Here is a 25,226-nt window from a genome sequence, read left to right as displayed (position 1 = left end):
ACATATTTAACATTTCTGTGGTTCAGAAATAGAAAGAAAACACTGGAAAATCACGAGTTGTGTAGCACCCTACCCCTTACCAATTTTCTTGGCCTGTGTGGTGGACTGCCTCCTCCTTCTTGCTAGTAAGAGCATAGCTGCCCTTGAACAGTATCCATACATACTGTTGCCAGACTGGGTACAGTCACAGCAGAGCCGCTCTACCTCCAAGGATGTTTGGGGTGCTGCTTGCCAGGTAGGGCTAGGAAGAGCGGCTGCCTGTTAGCAGTCAAGCATGATTCACACAACAGGCTGCATGCTCCCTATGCAAAACATGTGGTTTCAAAAGACAGATGCAACCACCAAGTTCCAACATACCAATTAATTATCACATACTTCCTTTTATGTCTCCCCGCTCATGTTTTGGAAGCATTATGATAATTATTTACAGCATGTTCAGTGCCTCGGGTTTTGTAGAACAGCTCTTTAGACACCCAGTTCCCTCAGTGGGAACAGATACTTAGACACGCACTTCCTCAACCGGTTTGGAGGAAGCAGCCAGCGGCCCTGCCGCCCCCGGGAGCCCAGAGCAGCCCGCTGCTCCCCCGGCATGCCGCAGCGTCCCGGGCAGAGACGCAACGTCTGGCGCAGGGTGCCGGGCACCGGGTGAGGTGAGCGTAGGGCCGGGTTCCACCGGGCTCTCCGCCCAAGCTCAGACGCCGCTCTGGAGGAGCCGGTCGGCGGGGCGCAGCGCAGGCCGCGTCACCATGACAACCCCCCGCAGCAGGGGGCGGTGCCGACGGCAGGGCGAGGCCGCGGGAACGCGGAGCGCATGCGCTACAGCCCCCTCAACCCCGCGGTATCCCCGGGAACGCACGGACGCTTGGAGCTGGCGCATGCGCAAAATGGGCTCGGCGGCAGCATGCGGGCAACGCATGCGCCCTGCTTCCCTGTCTCTCCCGCGCGAGTGCCGCGGTGGGGTGGGCAGGGGACCGGAATGGGAACCGGAAGCGGAAGCGGCGCGCGCAAGTAAACCGCTTTTCCCATCTTGAGGCAGTCGGGCCGTTCCCGTGCTGCCTGCTGCCTGCGCCCCCGGCCTCGCTCCCGCCGCGCTCACTGCCGCACAACCGCCGGCAGGCAGCGAGCGAGCGGCCGCCGCCCTCGCTCCCCGGAGGTGCCGCCGGCCCCTCTCCGCCTCGCTCGCCTCGCCCGCCCGCCCATCCATCTCTGCCTGGCGGCCGCGATGTCTGACAAGGAGTTCATGTGGGCCCTCAAAAACGGAGACTTGGATGAGGTGAAGGACTACGTGGCCAAGGTAGGAGCAGGCGGCTGAGGAGCGGCGCTGTGGGCTGAGGAGGGAGGAATGGGTAGGGGGGTGTCCTTCTCAGAGCCCTCCGACCGGATGGGGCTGCGGGGTGGCAGGAACCGGGACCTGCCTGGGGGAAGGCTCTCTGTGAGCTTTGCGCCGTGGTAAGGGTCCAAGTGGCTGGGTGCGCTTCCCCTCCTCGCGGCCCTCTCGGTTCCTGGGCTTCCTTCTTTTGGACACTTCTGAGGTGCTGGGACGCCTAGTCTAGGTCATGCTTTGCTTAGAAAGGTTGGACCAGATGATCCTAGAGGTCCTTTCCAACCTGATATTCTGTGATTCCTTTTCTCACTCGTTGCCCTGCTCCCCTCCTGCCCCCATGTCGGCCCTTCTGCATGCAGGTGAAGTTGCTGTGTGTCAGTGCCTGAAATTTTCTGGATTGACAGCCCTTATCTTAGTCCTGCCTCGTTTATATGCATATGTGTGGCCTCAGTTTGGTTATCCTTCCGCTCTGTGCCTCAGGGCTCATCCTTAATAGGGTGATGCTAAGCCACTGGGTGTGTTGAGGCTTAATTCATTAACCTTCTGTGAAGTGTTTTGATATCTAGTTAGGGCAAGTGCTAGAGGAACAGTAGCGTTACCTGTGTAATGGCTAAAAAGTCTTGAGGTACATTGTATTTGGAGGCTGGATTCTGTCCTCATTTGCCTTCAGTTGTCAATGAGATTTCTGGGGAAAGTGCATGTACATAAGGCCAGGGTTCTGTTCCAGTGAACCCTTAGTGTTCAGGAATATTACCTAGAATCTGTTACATCAGAGCAGAGATTTACATGTAATTTAGCTATAATTACTTGGATCTCTGAACAAGCGAATGATCATATTTGGAAGCTTGACATGTGCTGACATCTTGCTGTGGTGACTTAAGTTCTTCCTACTCCACCTGTCAACTTTGAAAGCTACCCAAGCTTGCAGCACTCTTGGTAAAAAAACAAACAAACAAAAAAAAAAAAAACCAAAACCCACAAAAAACAACCCAAACCAAAAAACATGTGCAAGTGCTTCCAGCTGCTTTGGTACAAAGTCCAACAGCTTAGCTCGAATAGTCTTCTCTGGCAGTTTCAGTTAAACTACTGGACTTTGCATCACAGTGGCTGCGCACTCACATGCTCTGCTCTGTCTCTAAAGTACTAGAAGTAACAACTGGGAATAATATAATTCAGCAGGTTAAGGGTCATGTACCTATGTCTATGGAATAAAGTTGGATGCTACATTGATGTGTTTTGTTTCTTCTCAGCTGTGGGGGCCTCCAGAGTGTTTCAACAGCAGCTTTGGATTCTTGTTACAGCTTTTACAGGAATTCCATATATATCTAGAGAACTCGCTGCACACTAGTGATTAATGGATCCTCGCTTATCTGTTACTGAGGCAGAAACTTTGGCAGTAACCATCTTGTGTCAGTTTATATCTGCAAGATCACTGCAGCACTAATCATAAAGCTTTTTTTAAATTTTCCCACTCTTTGAGTGGCACTGCAGCTCATGTAGCAAATGGATTTATGTGATCACTCTTCATCCACTTCAGTGCAAAGTCAAATACTTAGTTCCATATGCTACTGAAAGAAGCTTGAGCCAGCCTGAATGATGCTATAGTAAAGAGGCTGAAGGGCGTCATCTAACTGCACTAGTGAGGTAGAAATCCTTAAAAGAGAGACACTGTGGTTAGATAATTGCAGTAAAATAAGCCTACAATTCTTGAACAATACATACATTTGAGAACTGCCTTTAATGTAGAAAGTGAGTAAACTATGGGAACTTTCTCCTTATTTGTGACCTAATCTTGTTCATTCTTTCCCCTCCCACTTGTAAATGTGCTTTCTATCATCAGCTGTTAAACATTCTACTTGCCAGTATCACAAGAACGCTAATGTTTTCTTTTCAGACTGGTGTGTTTTCTTGACAGATTGTGGGCTAGTAGACTCTTAGCCTGGTTTCCTGTGGAAACAAAGTTTCTATGGGCAAGTTTTGACTGACCCTCTTCCTTCCTAATGGTTTCTTAATTTTTTGGATAATTTTTGGTAAGCTTTATGTGGGGGTATGGGTAGATACTGGTGTGTTTTGTGAAACTAATGAAGTAGAGGGTAGTACCTTAAGGGAAGAGTACAAAAGTGAATGCATGTTTTACTGCATGACAGGAAAGGTGCATCGAGAAGGGGTAAGAGAACCCTATAAATCCTAACTGTAGGAGAAACCTCAGTTGGAACTTTACATTCTTGGTTCCTAAATTAATAAAATATGTGAAGGCAAATCATGTTTTGATAGTTACAGTTCTCAGAAAAGTATCTGTTCCATGCTGCATGTTCTTTTTTGACTGTCTTCCTTATCAGTTACATGGCTTCTGCTCCCTGCTGCTTTCCTGTTCTAAGTATGATTTAATGTTCAGGAATTTTACTTATATAAACTTTGCAGTAGTAGATATTTCCTCTCCCTGTGATGTGGGAGTCTGCATCTTCATAAAATTCTTTCTTGTCTGTCTTCCTGAAACATTTGATTTCCAGCTTCTCGTTTGTTTTGCGTCTTGTTTCCTCATTAGTTGATTGGAAACAATACAGCTTTTAACTATAATCTTGCAGTTTTGCTGCCAATTACAAGATAAAGGGTTTGACCTCTGATTTTGTTTCATGTCTGAATGGCAGGGCTTGAAATGCTAAACCTGAGGCACTTTAAAAATAATTGTATAAATGGATGTCATCAGTGAGGCTGTCAATCTATCGTGGCTTTTCTTCACTTGTGTGTAATAAGCTGTGGAGGTTCTGCCTTTGAAGTCATTAGTATTTCTTTTTTTTCCATCTTGGATTTGGTTAGTAGGTACCAAGAGGAAGGTAGCTCTCAGACTTTGATTCAAACAGCATGTGAAACTTAAAATAGAATGTGAAAACCATGTCACCGAAAATAAAAGATTATTCTCTTTAAATAGGGAAAGCTTCTGCCACTTCAACAGTTCTTGGACAAAGAAGGGATACAGAAGTAGAAGGACGAGTCTCCATTTGCATTTCATACATTTCTATGTAAAGAGATCTTGCATTCTCCTAAGATACTTTCTTCAGAAAGACTCACAGAAACAGTGGTTCTGAGGGGTGGCAATGAAACAGACAAATGCCAGATGATACTGCTTTGTTGCTTGGCAAAAGAGATTTTAGTGCTGCCAGCCTGTGTGTTTGGAAGACGTTGGTTTCTGCTTGATAGAAGTGTGAAAGATTATTTTATAGTTTGAGTAGTCCTGTAAAACTTCTTGATTTTTTTTTTTTTTTTTTTTTTTTTTGTAAGAAACATCTTGCTAGCCACTATTTTAAGTAGAGAAATGTAAAGACAACTTTTTCTGTATGGTAAATATTAATTTCTCCTGAAGTACTGTAGATATCATGTTATGCTAGCAGTTATATATGGTGTCATCTATTTTTATGATGACTAGATTAAAAAATAACTTTTACTGTTTGCTTTCTTTGATGTCTTCCTTTTGAACACAGCCAGCATATGTTGGCTTCAGAGGTGTCTTTGCAGGAATTGAAGGAATTCTGCACTCTTCCCACGTACATCCACTCAAATTTTTAAAATTCCTGAAGAAAGCAGAAGCTTTCATGGGAACAAATGAATCGAATGTGCAGCTAAATGGATGAGGAGGATCCACGCAGATTAGAGAAATTCCTTTACTTAAGGGAGGGAATAGGAGGTTGAAATGTACTAGTTGGGAGAAGAGCAGGGTGTATTAAGCCTGCAGAACTTATGAGAGGTGTTTGCTCTTTTTCCTTTTCTTTATCCTCCTCCCTCAGTGGAACAAGATAAGCTGTACAATTGCTTTAGAAGACTTTTCTATCAACATGTACGTGTAATGTTTCCAGTCAGCAGTAGATTTCTCAGGCCAAGTATAATTCAGTAAGTTCAGTCACTGGTCACAAAGTTTTTAGGAAGATAAACTTGGATTTGTAAGGAAGAAGTTGCAATAAATGTCTGTTCTAAAGTAACTTCATCTCCCATAGCTTAACTGGGAATTCCTCACTTCATGAGCTGCTGTTATCCCCTACACCATTGCTTCCTAAACATACTGCTGCTTACAGTGATGTTTCATAAATCAACTAACCTAATACTGTAAGAAGATAGGACAGTCAACCAAACTGGAAGCACCGGGTTTTTCCTGCTGAGAGGACTGGGAGGTTGGAGTGATGGTAGATTGTGAAACATACGGTGCTTTAGAAAGTATGTGTACGCTATGTGTGCATAGTAAGCATTTATGGTGTGGAGTCTTGGATTTTAAATAATAAAACAAACGGCTGAAACAAAACCAAATCCCTAGAGGACCTTCAATAACTTGACTACAAAACAGCAACTACCTGTGCATCCTTCACTAAATTGTGATACTACAGTCTTGCAGTTCTTTGGGATGTAATGATGCTTGAATACATGTCTTGAGAAATGCGTTAAACTTGACTACTGCAAAACTAATTGGAGAGGCTAACACAAGAACATTGTTTAGAAATACCTTTTTTAAATAGGGGTGGCAGTCAGGGCTATAGTTAAGGTCTAAGTGTTGTGAAAAAGAAGAGTCTTAACTGTGTCTGCAGGAAGAATTGTTAGAATGGAGAAATAAATAGCTTTTAACTTTTGAGGGGTAACCTCTGTTCTTTTGAGTGGAATGACTTCTACTCCTTTAGGAACAAACTAAATGAAAATAAACACTTAAATGGTCATTATATATGGGTGAATTACTTGAGTTACAGATTAACCATACCTTTTATACATTGAAATTCACCATGTTTCATTAGGTTTAATACTGAAGTGTATTTCATTATTATGACTATATTGATATCTAGATTGCCTCTGGTTAGGAAACAATTTTCTTGCTCTTAAGTGAGAGGGAGCCTGAAAGCCTGCTTGGGTTACAGTGCAGTGTAAGCATGCCTTAGTAGTTTGTCCCAGAGCATATCAGGGCTAGCAGTGACCTGGGAGCTGCTGGACTGAGTTTTATCCCCTGTGGAGCCCCTTGAATATTTCAGTGTTATGCCAATACTTGTAGCATGTGGGTTTTTCTTTATCTGGAGTATTCTAGGCCTTCTGTTATTTTCCTTTTCCTTACTGTTGAGTGTGCTGGAGTGTAACTGCTAAAGATACAGTTTTGTTTTACTACTTAGTTCTACTTAAACTTGGTGTTCAATTTTGTATATATACATTTGCATATTTCAGCATGATAACCCAGGCATTTCTTTTGTGAAACAAAACAGCTGCTTGCTACTGTAACCTGCTGGTAGCAGGTTCCGCATTCACCATAGAGTTACTTCTAACTAAAATGCCATGAATGTACTACAGAAACTTTCAGAAGAATGCAGCAGCTACTTTTTACTAGTGTACAGTAAGAAATATGAGGTTAATGGAAAAACAGCTTTTCAGGATGGCTAATTAATTTCCCTAGTCTGATCCAGCAGCATCTGAGGATATGTGGCAGAGAATTGCTCACAAATATTAATAGTTTATGCATCTCTTTTTAAATAGTTTATAGGAACAGTCTGGAGTAACAAACTCTCCTCTAAACCTGGCATTGTGGTGGAATGAATGTCTTACCGACTGAATGAACATCACAGAATTCTCAAATCTCTCCTTTTTTTTGAAGGTACAGATGCAACTGTCTCTGAAGCCATTTTCATCTGATATATAAATAGCCTTCAGGATAAGATGATCACAAATCTGGAACTGCTAAATGTAGTAAAATCTTTGAAATGTTGATGTCAGATGTTGGCTTCTGTGCTCTGAAACTTTTGGTTAAGAGATTGCCTGTGTGGCTCATGTTTGACTTTTTTATGCGTATAGAAAATTAAGTACTTCCTTATTTGTTTCTGTTTGGGCTGTTATTATGCTGACTTGTGCTGTGTCTAATTGGTGTTTGCTGCAAAAAGTAAAGAGCGATGAAAATAAAACATTGAATTTAATTTTTTTGTTGCAGAAAGTCTTACTAACATATTCCATTCCTTAAATTGAAAGCAAATTTAATCTCTTCTGTGAATATATCCTGTTTTGTCTGAGTTTGTGGTCTTTAGCACATCCATTATGAAGTATGACAGTACAAAGTTAGGAATAGTCTATGAATAACAAGCATTCAGTGGTGTGAGGAAAATGTTTACTTCTAGCATTGCTGCTTTTCTTCTCACCTTCCCATATTCTAACCTCAGTTTTCCCTCTTGTATAAGTTTTATCTTTACTAAATCCATGTTTTTCAAGCCTAGCTTTTGTCTTCCAATTCAGTTAGTTGATTTTTATTTCAACAAGGGGGCATACAGAAGATGAGCTATGCTTTCTAAATGTCGAAGAGAACAGTTCTGCAATGGTCTGTATTGTGGTATTGTGCCTCCATTTGGAATAATATGTGGAAAGTTGTGTTAGTTGTGAAGGTTATGCATTGAATGTTGATGGGTACTGTGGAATTGGTGGGTCACGCAGGCCACATAAGTGAAAATACTGAATGAATTGATCTTGCAGCAGTGTCAAAATGCATAAACGAGAAATCCCCTGGACGGTTCACAATACACCAAACAATGCCTGTATGCTTATTCTGGAAGGAGCATATGCCTAGCTGTTAAGATATTGGGACTCTGTTCAAGTTTAAGCAAAACGTAGTGGACTCAAATACAGGATTCTAAAGACCGAGAATTTTTATGAGGCTGAAAGGCACTTTAAATGTGTAGATGGAAGGTCAGAAGAGAAAATTTAGGAAAGATACAGAAAGCGAGGGGGTATATAAAATTGTATTGCGTAAGTCACATATTAATTTTTTTTTCATATGCATCCCTGGCTAAGTGTTCTTAACACTTTGTGAACAAAGTTACTTCTTTCTCTGTAATTTCCACACTTCTGAAGTTGAAGGTTTGCATGAAGTTATTCTTAATTCGCCCCCTGCAAAAGCTCCACCTCGAATGCTGCATTTATGAGCCGATACAATTCTGTGGAAAGAGACAGTTGTCATTTGTGCAGACAGATTTTCTATTACTAGGACAAAAGCATTAGCTGGAATTAGTAAGTGCTAATAACTGACCAGTCAGTTATACAACAGTTGTTTTTCTTCCAAGTTGTGGTTTCAGCAACTTTGAACAATTAGATGTTTTTCTGCTTTGGCTCATTATGAGGAGGGGTAGGTACAAATCAGCACAGCTCATTAAAAAGACTTCGAAATATTTATTGGATTCTGGATGTTCTGTTGTCTCTTTTTACTGTAGATTGATGCTGAAGCCTACATTGATTGTGAACACGAATGGCAAATTCTGCAATCATGTGCCAGAGTTGGAGAGGGAAACAATGGTTTCCTTGAATGTTTAAGGGACTAGTATCTGTGTTGCTTTCTGGCTTGGAAAGCAATCAGTATTAATAAGTGCTATTGAACAAGTTACAGTTCTTGTCTTAATTCTCAGAAATATGGTCTTGTATACTCATGCATATGGCTTTGAAGTAGCTTGAGGGACTTGGGTTTTGGTGCTTTTCAGCACCTTACCTGTTTTTATGGTCTGTGTTAGTTTCTTGTATGCAGTGTAATTATGTAGTTCAGTACAGATACATAATATACCAAGGGTTATTTCATTTCTCAAAAAATAAAAAAAAAAAGAATTTATGTAACTTTCTTGCTGCAACAAGAATTAGAGTATGGTCTAGATTTTTGTCTTTGCTTACATGTATTGTGGCCTTCCTCACTGGTTAGGCCAAAAAGGAAACACTGAAATCATTTTACTTAGCCTTCAGCCACACTTTGAAAATCAGATAGAGTAATTACATACAGTGGCTAATAAGCTGAACAGACCAAAACACCACTAGAAAGGTATTCTGGAGATTTGTTTGTCATACTTCCAGCAAAAGTTCAAAGCATGTTCTAAAGACTCCATATCTAATTATGGAGTCAACATGCTCAAAGTTTCTTATAAGCTACAATCAAGTCTTGATAATGATTGTTGAATGACTAATACTTTCCCTAAACTCCAGTAATTTAAGAACTTGCTTTTTAACACACTTGTGGCCTATAAATTAGTGATTAGCTTCAAGGAGGAAAGATGAGCTGGAAAGCCATTTGAGACAAAAGATAGAGAACTGACCACAGAACAGTTACCATCAGCATACCTCTTCGAAACTGATTTGTTAATGATGCTATGAATGCAAATACCACAGGCAGTAAATGTTTAAAAAGGATCTTTGTTTGTTCAAAACACTTCCAGTACTTGATTCAGGCAGTGCAATTGGGAGGAAGAGGAGATTTCAAGTCCTTACATAAAAAGAATGATCAGTAGAGTTCCTGTGAGGTGAAATCTGCACTTTTCTGTATGTCCCTGTATAAAAAATTTCAAAGGAACCTTTGTATTCATGTAAGGCATTTGGGAGAATCTGTATTTCTTGGATTGCTGACTCCTCTAACTCTAATAATAGTATTATCCTTCTCTTTAGCCAAAGAAGAGTTACTTAGCATGTTTTAAAAAACTTGAATTTGGCCTGTATTGAAGCATTAATTGTCTGTTGCTTAAACTTATCTTGGAGATAGTAATAGTCTTTAGTTCTGTTCTTGTAACAAGTTAGTACACTGTATTAACTAAAGCATTTTCAAAAGTAATTCCAGGTGAAATCTGGAGAGAATAGCTTAACTTTTGTAGATGGATTATTTAAATGGTAAAAGTGCAATATCAGTATTGGTAAGTTTTAATGGAAGTATTACAGTGAAGCTGAATACTCCAAGTGTATATAATTAGTTTACAGAGCCATTCTGTGGATGTTAATGTATCTTTTTAAGTAATTAGAAAGCCTTTATTTGATGAATTTAAAAATAGCTTTTCTGATCAAGTTTTTTACTTCCAATTTTGTGTTTGCATGATTCTAATCCTGAACTGCTTCAGCATGTTATCAAAAATCTGTGTTAAGGCACAAAACTTCTGGAACTGATTAATACTGATTTTGATATTTCTTGTTATGCATTGCTGTGTGAAGATGATGTAAACTCAATGTGCACAGGAGAATAATGCTTGTTATATGAAAACTTATTTAGAAGCTAAGCTTCACTGCTTTGGGTTTGACAGAACACTTACTTGATCTTCCCTTGGACAATATCATGTGTTCAGATTCTAGAGAAGTCAGTCATACTTATGATGTTAAGCCCACTTATTTAAATTACAGTATTTTTATTTTTTTTTTTAATTATAGCAGTAAATTTTTTTGGAAGATATACTCATCTTCCTGTTTATCCTCTCCTATCTTCATGATGGAGTACAACCTTAACTTTGAGAATTCATATTTATTATTGTGAGGGGTATTTTCTATCATCACAGGTCTTTAGATCCTGTGTAGAAGTAAAACTATCAAGCTGACATCTATTGGAACTGAAATGCAATAGCTGGTGCTTACTGCTCTAGAAGGAAAACAGTCACTTCCTCTGCATTCTTCGGACAACGTGTCCTGAGGATTTTAATACAGATGTTGATGTTGGAGCTCTTGCAGTAATTGAAAATGCTTTAATTCAGAGAAGAAACTAAGTGCAGATTGGATGGTAATGGCATTTAGTCCTTGCTCAGCTGGTTATCTTTTGGAGCAATGATCTAATAATGGAAATAGCCTGAATCCTATTACTAAACCTTTGGATTGCTTTATCCTTGGACTTAATATTTTACAAACTTAGTGGCACCAAGGAAGTGAAGCATGTTACAGTGTATTTTTATCTGTCCAAATTTGCTTTCAGAATTCCATGACTAGATGATCTAACATGTTAAGCTTTAGTTTGTGTGAAACTACATGAACAGGTAGATTTTACTGTTTAATGTCATCTGTTGTCAGTCTGCTGATGGTATAGAACTGAATTACTGAGACCTCATCTGGTTTCTGATTTAAATATGGTTGATGTCTGTTCAGCAATCATTTAACACCCATGTGGGCTGAAATAGTTTCTGCTTAGTATACTCTTAGAGTGTATAATCCAAATCAGATCAAAATGCAGCAGTATTAAAACATGGGGTCTGGCCAATCACTTTGGGAGGAAAAAACCTTCTAGGCTAGCTCAGTGTTGCCTGTGAAAACGGGCACTGCTCTGTGTTCAGTGGATACACTACTGAGCATAGCTCTCTAGAGTGAATACTAGGTTTGTGTCAAGTTAAGGTATAAAGTGATTAGATCTGGCTGTGATTCCTTAAGAATTAGTGGTTAACTTTTTCTGGTAATGTCTCCTGTATCATGCCTGATAGGCAAACCCTGGTGCTTTAAAAGCATTTTTCCTTTAATTCCAAATCCTAACAATTCTTCTAAGCAAAGGTAGCTTAGAAAGTGTGTCTGATCATTGACTATTTCAGTTCTTGATCTGAAATGTTTAGTGCACTAACATTAATCAGTTAAAGCAGTACTCTGGACAGAGAATCTTTTGGTAAAAGTAATAATACCTCTGTCTGCAGCAGCTTATTCTATCAGAACTAGTTGCTGCCATTAATCTGAGCTGTTACCTAACTAAGAGACAGTGCTTTTGGACAAAACTTTTAAATAAGATTTCGTAAGAGAGAAAAGAATCTACAAAACTGGTCTCTTTGTTCCTGTTTCATCACTTGCTAATGCAAATAATGAGTGGTTTCCACGAATTCTCACTCAGGACTTGGTTAGATTAAGGATTTAGGGAAGGGAACAACTGTTTTCAATAATGCACATATTTGACACATCTCTAAAATTGGGATTGTAGCACGTGTTTCTAGAAGCTGTAGCTAGGAAACGGTATGTTCATTACTGTTCTACAGAACAACTCGTGTGTCAGGTTTGTCTCTAAAAATGCTGATACAACTGAAGCACAGATGGCTCAGTAGTTCAGTTTATTTAGCAGTTGTTTCTGGAACTGTATTCTTTCGACTGACACAAAGGACTTCAGATTACAGTTGATGATGGTGGATAAGTTAGGTACTATTTTACCACTAACAAATAAAACCTGAGAAGTACGCTTGTTATGTAGCTTTTTGTTGGCTTAAGCAAAAGTAAGTGTAGGGATGCTTATAAAAGCTTTTCAGAGTACTTAAAGTGCCACATCAAGAGAGGCAAAATCCAGCATCAGGTTCCTAATTAATTCTCTTGTGTAGACCAAGTATTAGTGTTATCATTAGCAGCTGAGGCTTCTATCAAAGTAGAGAATTGCAAAGTAGATACCCATTTTAAACATACATGGACGTCTATGTCTGCTCTGGTTGTAGAACTTGCTGCAAAATGCCAACTGGAGAGACTCACACTGTCATTGGAACAGATACGTCTTTTTGATAAACAAGTCTGAGGTTTTTAGTGGGAATGTTATCTTGTAACTTGCTGTATTCAAGAAGTTCCCTTCTCAACATCTGTTAACTTGATTTTGCTTTTTGATCATAATCTACAGGATTTCTTGTAGATGTTTTTGCCATTTCTGTTTGTTTCACTAAGATGCGGTAAGAGGAATGTATAAAGATGGCTTGTCCCAAATATTCCTCAAAGCATACAGGGTAGAAAAGACAGCAGGGAGAAAACACCTTTTTGTTCCAGGTTATGAAACTTGGAGGCAGAGAATAAAAACCCTGGCAGTCTCAAAAAGGCATTACTATTTCTCTTACCATGAACACAAAGATAATCAGTAGAAAGGTTTAGCTAATGCAGTTGCTCTTCACTGTTAAACAAAACCCAAAGAACTTCTAGATCTTCTGAAATTCTCTAAGTGGAAAGCAGTTATCACATATAATAAATCTAGGGCATTTGCTTCTGTTCAGTTGTCCACAGACAACTGTGGTCCACTCAGGCTGTGGCTGGAAAACTACTGGAATGGTCCGAATTTGCTGAACTGCTGAGCAATAGCAGCAGTAGTCTCCCTGTGGCAGGTTGAATGAGACAGTGTCATGTTAATTTGTTTAGTCAACTGAAAGTAAGTAATTTTTGAAAATATAGAGAATTCAAGTGAACACTTGGATCCTGCACAAAACTCTTGCAGTTGCCATGGGAAACTGCCTACTTGCAGTTACAATGAATTGGTTTCTCAGCTTTGGCAGGAACTTACTGCTGGTTTTTAACTGAAGAAATCTTCAAAATCATAAACAATTCACAAGATAAACACTCAGTCTTCTTCCTTCCCTTTCTGTTATTTGGACTTAACCCAGCCTTTGAGGTATTAGTTATTTCACCATGTTCCACTCTTGTTCTTAGTCTCGAATATTGACCAGGGCAACAGGGACAGTAACTTTTCAACATCTTTCTTATGAATCAGATGATAAGGACAAGAAAACTTGAGACTCAATAATCTTGCTGAGTAGAATATATATATGTTGGTGCTTCTTAGGCCTCCTGCATTGTTTGAATAGTTGTTTCAGTGCATCAGGATGAGTGGAAATGTGGAATTTGTTTTTCATTTGCTCTACCAAATTCTTAGTTCTGCAATCCTAGAAGCATTGTATTTTGAGTTTTTTGCTCTCACAGGAAGAAAAAAAAAATTAGAAAAGTTTAAATAATATGATGCAGCAAATTGTGTTACAAGCTGGTCATTTGAACTCTTCTTGTTTCTAATTAATGAAAACATTAATTAATGTGAAAATGGCATGTTAGTCTACAGTTATGATGGAAGACCTGGAAGCTTACAAAAATGATTTCCTTGTCTAAAGTACTAGACTAGTGGTTCAGTTATCTTAAGATTTGTATTAAGACAGCAGATATTGAGGGTAAATCTACTGTAGCAATTTGAAACTGAGTCAGTTTCAGTAATGGATGCAGATATTTACCTTCTCTGCTCTTCCCAACAGAAACTGCTTCAGGTTAGTGCTCCATTTTGGTTACCATGACAAAATTTCTAGAGAAAATTATATAACCAGCTTGGGAGAAGAGATTAATTTATTGTTGCTGCTACTTGAAGGTGTTTTGAGTTGTGTTAATTTTAACACTTGAAAAGTAGAAATAAGTTTTTTAAGAAGAGCCGTTAGGCCTTAATTACTGATTTCCTTTTAAGGGTGTTTCTATCAGTATCCTCCACTGTGGAAGTGCTAGATGAGTTTATATGTTGGCAGGAATTAAAATTACATCTTCAAAGTCAGTGCTGCTTTTTAGACACTGAGACTATTCTGTAGTGGGGAAAAACTCAGTCGAACTACACCACTACTTCAAAAGACTTAGAACATTGTGGGATTGTTGAACTGAAGGCCTAAAGTGCACACAAAGTGAATACCTTTATATAGTGATCTCTGTGTTAAGAAGTGGTGTTCTATAATCCTGTTGATTTCACCAACATTTTACAGAAATACATATATTGGAACAAGACACCTACAAACCCAACTTGGAGTTAAGGTTAGCAGTATGTGAATCAGCTCTTTGGCAGTCATAAGGTGAGAACTAGGGTCACGGAATGGAATACATACGGAATCACTCCAGAAGCAGTCTAAGGAGGATGAAAGCACTCTCCATCAGGTCACTATGAGGAATCTGGGCTCATGGCACATAAGCCTGAGGAATGTTTCAATCGTGGAAAAATCTCAATAGTAAGAAAACTGATGTAGTAGCACTTGAGTTTTCAGTGGTAAACCTCATCTTATTTTGCTTTTGTGCTGTCAAAAGTGAAAAATGAGAGCTGCTTTGTGTTTGAACTCTTAGCATGCAATTTTAGTTCTTCTCAAGTCTGTAAAGAAAGTTAATTGTAAACCAGGGTATTTGAGGCTTTAGTTCTGTGCTTAAGCAACTGATTAGTGGAAAAAGAACTAAGGAGAGGTGAGCTATAAAATTCTGTTTCTATGATGGAAGATCAGATTGTCTTTTTTATTTGAATACAGATGAGATGATAGTGCAGCTTGTCTGAAATGAAGAAGGTTAAGATGCTTTGAGGGCGTTCGCATTCTGGGGCTCACTCCTGACAGCATGAGAAATGTGGAGTCGAGAGTGTTTTTCAAGGCTGTTACCTGGACATAGAACTTGTGTCCCTGGTAACATATTTTCAGGAATCTGTAATCAATACACAGAGTTACACGGAAGGTGAAAGCAAAATGGTCAACTGGAGGGAATGTAGAAATTGCAGAAATGTTGGGGTGGCGGTATGACAGCTGAATTTCAGTTGAAGTTCAAAACTAGCAGTTTTCTTACTATTGAAATTTTCTCACTGTTGAAACATTCCTGGGGCTTACGTGCAAAGAGCCCAGATTCCTCATATGACCTGATTGGTCACATGGCTAAGTAGGAGCTTTTTAGAGAAGGACTTCAGGGTCCTGGTGTAGACATCAAATGCAGATGAGTTTGCAGCGTGGCCTTACATTGTTGAAGGCTAACAGCATTTTGGGCTGTATTAGCAAGAAAACAGCCAGCACACTGAAAGAAATTTTTCCCTTCTTAGTACTTCTGAGGCTGCATATGAGTACTGTGTCCAGTTCTGGGCTTCCTAGTACAAGAAAGGCATTGATATACTAGAACATGTTCAGAGTGAAGAGTTTGGGGGCCATCAGGATTGCTGAGGACATACAAGTGCTCTCAAGGCTCAGCTTATCTATATTCCACTGAAAAACATAAAGCTTACTCTTTCAGGCAATCAGTATAAAAACTAAAACCGAGTTAGATCGTAGGGAAAGATTTCATTTGGTGGATACCAATGTAGTTTTCATCATGGCAAAATATGTCTTTGGATTGTATACAACAGCATAAATTACAAAGTTAAAATTAAATTGGGACACCTGAGCATGGTATTTTCAATGAGAGGGTGAGGCTTGGATTTGGTATGCCACAATGTAAAAAAGATTTTACATTTCAGTTACACCTCCATCATTGCTATTGGGTATATCAAAGCACACCTAGCTATCTACTAGGAATTTTTTTTTTTTTTTTTTTTTAAGACATATTATGGAGATGAACATAGAAAGCAGATGCTACACTGAATTTCACCTGTTTCCAAATGTTTATTCTGGCATAAAATCCCAGGAGGACTTTTTTTGTTGTTGTTCAACCATGCACTTTAAAGTGAAGAATATTGTGTAAAGGAATATTACACGTGATCCATCTGATGCAAAGGCCATGCACTGTGATGTGACAATGAAACAATAAGGTACAATACCCAAATTTTACTTTTCTCTTTCATCTGCACATATTTGCCTGTTGTTCCTACACCTGAGGAATATAAATGCTTGAAGCCTGAGATGCTCTTGCTTTCCAAGAACTGAATTCTTCACATCTTTTGCTATAGATATGTACAATGAGATTGGTTGGAAATACCTGTGATGAGCTATCTCATTTAATCTCTTTTGTTGAATTTTTAAAAACAAATACAACCAGTATGAATAAAGGCCTGTAGGGAAGATAGTAAAATATGAGGAATTTGGAAGTAGTATCCTCAGTATGCAGTAAGATATTTGGAATATCTCATGCATAGGATTTAACTTTTTTTTATAGAAAGAGGATTTTTTCACTCTTCCTCCTTCACACTCTGACAACAGCAATGAAGTTACTGCTATATTTAAAATGTCAGTTACCTAATACTCTGTAAGAATAGACATCCTTTGTATGCGAAGAGATGGAAGTAATGCAACAAAGTGTACAGTGAATTCATCTTTTTCCAGAATAATAGAGACAGAAATTACCCAGTACCCCGCAGGATGCTTCCCTGCTCTTTAATACATCTGGCTGCATGGGATCTGGTGGTGTTCATTAAAACTGGAATGAAAGGATTGCAAAAAATGGGGAAATTAAGTTATTTCTGCATGACAGGATAAGTACATATGGGATATGGAGTAGTTTCTAGATCTGAAAGAGCATTTTAATGCCACCAGTATTACAGACGCTGCTCTACTAATACAGTTAACCTATGCAATAGGATTTAATGAGGTCACAATTTTCAGTTTCTATTCCTGTGGTAGAACTGCAGTGTAAATCCCAGCTACTTATTTCTGGTGTGATCAGGTGCCAAGTGGTGAATAAGATGAAAGGACAGATTCAACTGGAAAGAAGAAAATGATCAATTTAATTCTCTGGCTTACTAGTTCCCACATTGGATTCATCATTCAGCCACTAATTCTAATGCAGGGGTGCAAAGGATCAAACTGGGGCTAGGAGCCCTACTGTAACTGCTACACAGGAGAAAATGGGTGCTAAACTGATAGGTAAGCTGTGACATTAGTCACGTGTCAGTAATGTTCTAGAGCAACACTACTGGCAAACCACAATGCCTGAGTGAATGGATACCTGGCTCAGATTTGATTTCAGTTGGTGTGCCACTGTAAAATAAGCCTGTGATTGAAGCACACAGAGTGTGCTGTAGAGATAGTAGAGTGACACTAAATGAGTTTAGTTTAGCTCATTTGGCTAAACGCTTTTGAAACTGGCAGGAACTGGGGAAGGGGTGAGTTAGCAGGTAAAGCTTGACCAAAGGAGGCATGGACTACAGTCTGTGTAATAAAGTCTACAGAAAAGGAAAGGACTGTTCAAGGACAGGATCAGTTTGGTGTGGTTAAATAATCTGCCTGGAAAATAATGAGCTTGTAATTTAGGACTAAACTTATGACTATGTTCATTCAACATTTTCAAAGAGCTGATGTTGTAATGTTCATTAGGGACAAAGTCAGTGAAATCATTCATTCTTTTAACTAGGTCCGCAAAAGAACAAGAAATTAAATTGGGCAGATTTATTCAAGGCAGCTGTTAAGGTGCAGAATATTTCAGATTACTCTGGGACCTCCAGCTATTGCGACAGGAGGGCAGTTTGGCTGTTAGGGAACTCCTCTCTGAGCTTACATACAAAGAGGGGGAGCATGGTAAGTGGAATTGGGGGTGGGTTTCCAAGAAGAATGTACGTGCTTTCCTGGGGTGTGCAGGGGTGGAACTAAAAAATCCAAACCTTTAGTGGACTTAAATTGGACATGCGATACCACTAGGGGTTTTGTGTAGGTAGATTAGCAAGAAAAGGTAGAGCAAGGAAAATGTGCGAGATAGAGGGTAGTAGAATTAAGTTCAAGAGTAACTAATTTTGACAGTACTCACTGAAGAAATTAGAACAGCTGTTTTTATGGATTGAATTGCTCCATTACAGAAAGTGGGTGATAGTTGCTTTCAGATGTTGCTACAATGAACCCTACTATTAATTATTTAACAGGCAGAGAAAATTCTGAAAGTGTTTTCACTGTCCTTCAGTGAAAATTTGGTAGCCAGCTTTCAACTGAAGCTGATACTTAAAGTCCTTCTAATTGAATATTCTGCTGTTATCCATGTATGTGACATTTCTAAGTAGGACATAACATCAACGTGCTATAAAAATCTTTCATGCTGTCTTGTTTAGTAATTGGAGGTTTAGAGGGAGGCTTTTCTTTACCTATAAACAGATTTTGATAGAGGGGATTAAAGCAGATACCTGCTAACTGCTGTTTCTGATGTTTTGTGTGTTGAACTGGATTTTAATGTTATTACATAGCTGGTGCCCTAGGTCTTTGATCTGCAAAGAAAAACATTACTGGTGAGGTTTATGCCAGGCTTAGCCTTAAATGTCTGACTAAGTAAACTCAATGTATTCTGGAAGGTCATTAATGAGGTGATCATGTCTTTCCTTTTACAAGGACAAACTATGTTCTGAGGCTTTGCATAAACATTCACACAGTGGGATTGAATTGAATTGTACTGAATTGGTAGGTCCACTCTGGAAAGTGAAACTAAATAATCTTTCAGGAGAGGCGTAGCCTTTGGCTAAGGGTATATTTTATTTTGAAGTTAATATGGTTTTTTGATTCTGGCTAAATTATGTCTCCATGTATCCTCATAACTACTGAACTTGTTGCTGCTCTGTTAGACACCAGAAGATGGCAAAAGTCCCATCAAGCTTCCTGGGAGAATTGTTCTGTCACTTTTTTTTGCCTAATATATGTAAGATTTTGTGTTTCTGCAGCTGTAAAGGAAAAATCGTACTCTTTGGCAGTTCATGTGGGTTTTGACCATATGCCTGAGCTGAGTATGGTCTTTAGCAGCAATCTGGTACAGTCTTAGCTTCGGCCTACCAAAATATTGGTTGCTTTGCTGTCTTGGATGTCAGTATGAAGAATCATCACCTGGTGAGATTGCTGATATCCAAGTTCATAACATTCAGTATGATGTCTTTGGCTGATATGATTCAGAACCACAGTAATTTCAGAAAACTTTACATAGAGATAACTCTCTTTTCTTTGAATCTTCCAGTGCTGTTTCCTGGCTCAGCCTGTTACAGGACTTTAGATGCCCCTTTGTTTATTTGAGAGGGGACTCAAATCTTGACCTTAGGCTTAGATTTTCTCTTATTGTATGAACCGGCATTTGGTGCTTGTTGCTATAACTACAAAATATAATTTCTTTGGTAATGTGTACTCTTGAATTCTCTAGTGCATAGTCAATCACTTTTCAGATGTCCCCTTATAGAGAAGATGCATTTCCTATACAAAATGCGGTCTGTCATGGCTGGCCAGTCTGTCAAAACTGGGTACCTAACTGTCTAAGTCAACATCTCTCCTTGGCTTAGCTGAACAGAATACTGTGGAAGAGCAAGAGAATCCAACTTGGAGTGCTCATCCAGCGAAGACAAAAATCAACACCCATAGGATTGTACATCCTATGCTTAAAGGAGAACAGCAGCTTGTTTAGATAATCTTTGACAACCTTACCTAGGATATTAGATGTATTTCACATCATGTCTAGCAAAGTGAAAGGCTTATTGTTGCAGCTGTAGTAGCTACTGTCTTTGGTACCAGTGTACTGCCAGTTTGGATTATGAGGGTCCAAGCAGTTTTCTGACTTTCCCATTTTGTAGGTGATTTTATATGGAACTTGTATCTTGGAGACTTACTTAAGCACATAAGTAGCAGCTGGTGTAGACAAAGATTGAAACTTTTAGTAGAATTTCAATTAAAGATACAAAGTCAATATTTTTCATGTCTAAAGACACTTTCTCTTTCCAAAGAGGAACTGTAAGGATATTCTAATGAGTTTTATAACAGTTGGTCTTTAATCTCATTAATTTGTGTGTAGGGGTAAGGTTTAGGGTTATTTTTATTTCAGCTATAAAATTTCCACTGAAACTGTTTAGTCTTCCAGAATGAAACTCCCTCTGAAAAAGAATTCATTTATTGTTTCCATAGGTACCGATAGAGCTATAGACAAGTGGTCTCTAAACCTTTTTGATCACTCCATCAGTTAAAAAAAACAAAACAAAACAAAAAAACCCCAACCAACCAAAAAAAAAAAAAAAAACCACCAAAAAACAAAAAAACCCAAACCCACTGAGCATGCACCACCCATATCTGTATATTTATTTATAAATTATATTCATAGAATCATGAAATGCTTTGGGTTGGAAGGGGCCTTAAAGATCATCTAGTTCTAACCCCCCTGCCATGGGCAGGGACACCTTCCATTAGACCAGGTTGCTCAAAGCCCCATCCAGCCTGGCCCTGGAAATGTTCAAAGCCGGCTTTGATGCCTGTACATGAAATTGATTGATTTATCTCCCTTCCTACTTTATATGTCTTGGATTTGGCATAGGAAAGGCCAAATGAAGTTGTAGAACATTCAGTGGTCTGTTTTACAGTGGCTTTTTCACACCCATGAAAGAACTGGGTATTTGACTTCGTTTATTGCAGAACCAAGGGGTACTTGCTTTATTTTTGTAACTTAAAGGATATCTTGGTTCTGTTAATTTGGACTAAGATACTCTTAGATTTGACTTTGAATGCTACGGGCACGTTTTCTCAGTGCTAGTATTCAAATCCATGTAATCTGCACTTGGGACATCTTTGTTTGCAGTTTTTGCTAGGTACTCGCCTATAAACAGGCTTTCACCATCTTTAAGGGAAACTTAGAAAACTTGGTGCTTGGGGGGTGTTTTCTCCTTCCGAAGGTTTATTGTCCAGCAGGAATTTATTCCACAACCTGTTTAGGAGAGAAGAAGGGGATCAGCTTAAGGAAGGGGAGCTTTGCTGGACTGTCCTAGACTTAAGATATGATGATTCTAAATTTCTTTCTGAATGTGAACTTTGTAGCTTTACAGGGTGCTGTACCAGGGGTTAGCTTGCTTGTCCTTTTCCTTTACCCCCTTATTTACCATGTCTTAGCATGCATCAGAGTTTTTAGAGCCTGTTTTGGGGTAGTGATTGCATGGCTTCTACAGGGTTGGCTTACTAAGCATATGCATCCCAATCCTTAATGTATCTCCAAACATCATGTGCTGTTTGAATGCCATCTGTGTTAAAATTAATGGGAAGTGACAAGATGCAAATAAGCATATGGGTAGAGCTTAACTTTCTGGATGAGCTAAGTATATGCTGCTTCCTTCTGTGCTTTTCAACAATGTGGCTGTTGGTGTGCTGTTAGTGTACTGTGATCTGGATGATTTTTTTTTTTTTTTTTTATTGGGACACAGTTGTTAACATATTCCCACCAACTTTTTATATTGAAATTCAGCAAGAGAAGTTACATCACAAGGCTGTCTGCAACAACTTTACTACTAAACAAAGAATTAGACCTTCAGTTAGTCACACTGGAATTTTACATTCTGAACTGTTGTACAGTGTTGATAATCCACATAGCTACAGCTGTGGTAGACTTTGTTTGGAAGTATAATTTGTTACTGTTTTGCAAATCATAGATAAAAATAAAACATAGATAAAATAAAAGGGGTATTTTTTTTCCCCAACATCCAGCATATGTCAGAAGCCATAGCTGTGTTTCAGGGTCACTAACAGTAGTGGCAGAGGTTTCTTTTAATTGTGCTACTTGCTCCTACTTCATGCTGTTTTGAAGCCAGAACCTTCGATAGTGTGAAGTTCTGACCTCAAACCATAGAATGTACAGTGTTTCAGTTTAACAACTACAGTTAAACACTGTTGCATTGCTTTGACTTTCAGCACGGTATATTATGAGAAGAATTGAATAGCCTATAGAATCGAATAGGCTATTCAATTCTATGAGAAGAATTGAATAGCCTATTCTCCTATTGGGAGAAATCTGGAGTCATCTTGTTAGTTGGCTGGTAATATAAAATATCAAATGTAGAATAGGATTTCCTTCTGACAGTCTTCTCTTCCATTCTTAGAAGGGAGGTAGTGTCTGAAAGATTCATGTCAAACCTTATATTCTGTGCTCTTCCTAGAGATTTGGGGTAGGAGTAGGGAAATGGTAGGGGCTCTGTAGAGAAGTACGAGTTAGTGCTGCAACTGAAGTTCTTGTTTTTCTGTGGAGATGCAGGGCTTGATGTATGATGCTAAATTTAGCCACTCTCTAAAATACTAATGTTACTTGCACATACAAACAAGAAGTTACCACATAGGTTGTCAGTGTTTGGTTTCCAGTAACTTCTTGTCATTACTGAAGTGCAGCAAATCAGTTTATCCTAGTTGCACAACCCAAGGTGAAGAAACAAAGCTGCTTAAGCACTCACTAAATTAAATTTTGTTTATGCCTTAAGGTATGGCTCAATCTACTAGTATGAGTGGCATTAGAATACAGCTTCCTGTGTCCTGATTTGTTTGACTGTCTTCAGACTTTTTGTGTCATGTAGAATTGGCAGGTGCTATTTATAAAACAGAATGACCAGTTTCATAATTGGGTTTGAAGTTATGGATGGTCTGTACTTACTTGCCAGTAGTTGTGATGCTGCCTTTTCTATGCATGTGGTTTTTCAGTATGCAAAACATCAATATGTACAGAAGCAGGTAAAGTAACTTAGCCAGGTAACTAGAATCCTAGCTGGGGTGAAGAAAAAGCAAAACGATCCAATGTGAGCATTTTTTATAGGCTCTAATGGTGTTTTAATTTTTCTTTAATCATAAGTTACCTAGTGCACTTGGATACTTCCTACACTTGGGATGCAGTGTGGCAGGACGGACCAAGGTTGTATTACAGTCTTAAATGTATAGATGGGGGGAAGGAAATTGAGCAACTTAATTTTTGGTTTTTTTGGGCAATGACTTAAATATTTGGATGGGACATTCTTCAGCATATTTGAAAGTGTTGGGTTTTTTCAAGTTGGTCTTGGTGTGTTAGCTCTGAAATTTTGCTTATTAGATTATGTTTACATTGAAGGGTGAAGATGTCAACCGGACACTTGAAGGTGGGAGGAAGCCTCTTCACTATGCAGCAGACTGCGGACAGCTTGAGATTCTGGAGTTTCTGCTATTGAAAGGAGCTGATATTAATGTACGTACATCAATTTGCAAACAGATGTTGGAGTGTTAGGGTCTTCCTTCCCCTGCCTCTCCCTCCCCCTCACCAAGGGATTGGTGTAAGTGCTTAAATGGTTACTGAAAGACTTGGATCCAACTAAGCAATTTGCTGTATTTAAAAATATTTGAGAGGCGGTTTCCTGCAGGTTAGAAGCTTAAGATTATATTTATTAAATGTTTTTATTCTTTTTGGACACACTAGGAGAAGTTGTTTGTAGTTATAAAAAGTTCAAATTTAATTTGACCATTGTTAGAAAAATAAATAGGTCACATTAAATAAATTTTGCCTGAAATACGTATTAGATTTATTGGAAGTGACTTCAGAAGACAGTACAATGCATCCTTGGCCATTGCAGGATCAGCTCTGTTTAAATTGGTGTGCTTCTCTCTTTTGAGACATTCTTACTTGTGCAAACTTAGTCATTTTACTGTAGCTTGGAATGCACAGCCTTTTGGCATGAAAAGAGCTGGCTAGGCTGTATTGGCACTTCAAAACAGTGAAGTTCTCCATGAAGTGAAGTTTCTAAATGTTTTAACCGTACACCCCAAACACTGTGGTTTGTAATAATTCTCTGAAAGTTAATGTATAGGAGGGTATCTTAACTTTGGTCCTTAACAACAAATGGCTTGGATTTTTTCCTTGGTGTCTGGAAAGACTGTTGCTTCCTTATGAGTTCCTTTAATGGGAGAGGAGGTAAAAATGGAGGGGAAAATACGAACATTTCAGTTGCTCCATTTCTTATTCTTTCCAGGACTATAGATTGGAGAGGAGAAGACAGCTTAAACAACATTTCAGCCAAAACTGGTTTCTGAAGTAAGGCTGGCTGGGAAATGGGGGAATTAGGAGTAGTGGTTTTAAATTGGGAAAAATTTGTCAGCTGAGACCCTGCAGCATCTGTCATTGGCCTAAAAAAATAGGCAAACTTTGGGATACCTTAAAAGTGTTATGGAAGAAATATCTTGCTGTTACCTGTTTTTTAAACAATGACTTTTCTTTTTAAAAGGAGAGTAAAAAATTCAGAGGGAATGCATTTCTGGATAATATTCTTCTTAATTTTGTTTTGTCAACAGTAGAGTGAAGGTAAGGATTTAAGTGAAACCTTTTAATGCTGTGTGAAATTGTGCTTCAAATAACTATGTCAATTTACAGGCTCCAGACAAACACAATATCACACCACTCCTATCTGCAGTCTATGAGGGCCATGTTTCCTGTGTGAAATTGCTTCTGTCAAAGGTGAGACAAATGTTTAGAATAAGTTATCCATTAACAGAGTATGTTGCTGTGATTCTTTGTTTTTTTTTTTTTTATTTGTTTTTTTTTTTAATAAGATTATGATGCTTCAGATAAGTTCAGAACATCAAACAAATGCTGTTTATGTTGCTAAACCAGAGAGGGTACTCTGATTATGGAGAAAATAGTTGAAGGAGAAAGTTCCAGCACTTCTGCAGTGTCGAAAAAGTAATAGTGACAATTGAGTATTGTAAGCTCCAGCTAGAGAGCAATTAACAGCAAACCAGGCAAAAAAAAAAATGCATTCCTTCAGCAGACAGGGAGGAGTGGGATTTAGTTTTGGCAGCTGCTTAAGTGTTTCATGTGATGGAATCTCCAATGTGATGCTGCTCAGAGGTGTGGTTTTCCTCTGCTTTTGCCAGATGACTGAAAACCCATCTGGGCTGGCAGAGCGAAGGGAAGTAAAAGTAGGAAGACAAGCTTTCTGTGTTATGGAGCTTGTAAATTTTGTCCTGGGGAGAATAAGCTTGGTCTG

General features: G+C 38.9%; 1 protein-coding gene across 2 annotated transcripts in view; it reads left to right on the top strand.

Annotated features, from left to right (window-relative positions):
• The first annotated feature begins 931 nt into the window (after positions 1–931).
• MTPN (myotrophin) overlaps positions 932–25,226 on the top strand; it is a 35,966-nt gene continuing 11,671 nt past the window's right edge. Inside the window, exons 1-3 of one of the 2 annotated variants that reach the window (XM_030478824.1) lie at positions 932–1,294; positions 23,321–23,434; positions 24,611–24,694. In XM_030478824.1, the coding sequence (XP_030334684.1) occupies positions 1,223–1,294; positions 23,321–23,434; positions 24,611–24,694 (270 nt within the window). In that variant the 5' untranslated portion in view covers positions 932–1,222. Of the gene's footprint in view, positions 1,295–22,240; positions 22,951–23,320; positions 23,435–24,610; positions 24,695–25,226 lie in introns of those variants that run through there. The other variant, XM_030478823.1, reaches the window with a different exon arrangement.

The sequence above is a fragment of the Strigops habroptila genome, chromosome 3, assembly GCF_004027225.2.
Source record: "Strigops habroptila isolate Jane chromosome 3, bStrHab1.2.pri, whole genome shotgun sequence".
NCBI classification, from domain to species: Eukaryota; Metazoa; Chordata; class Aves; order Psittaciformes; family Psittacidae; genus Strigops; species Strigops habroptila.
This window is presented reverse-complemented; position numbering and strand designations above follow the sequence as displayed.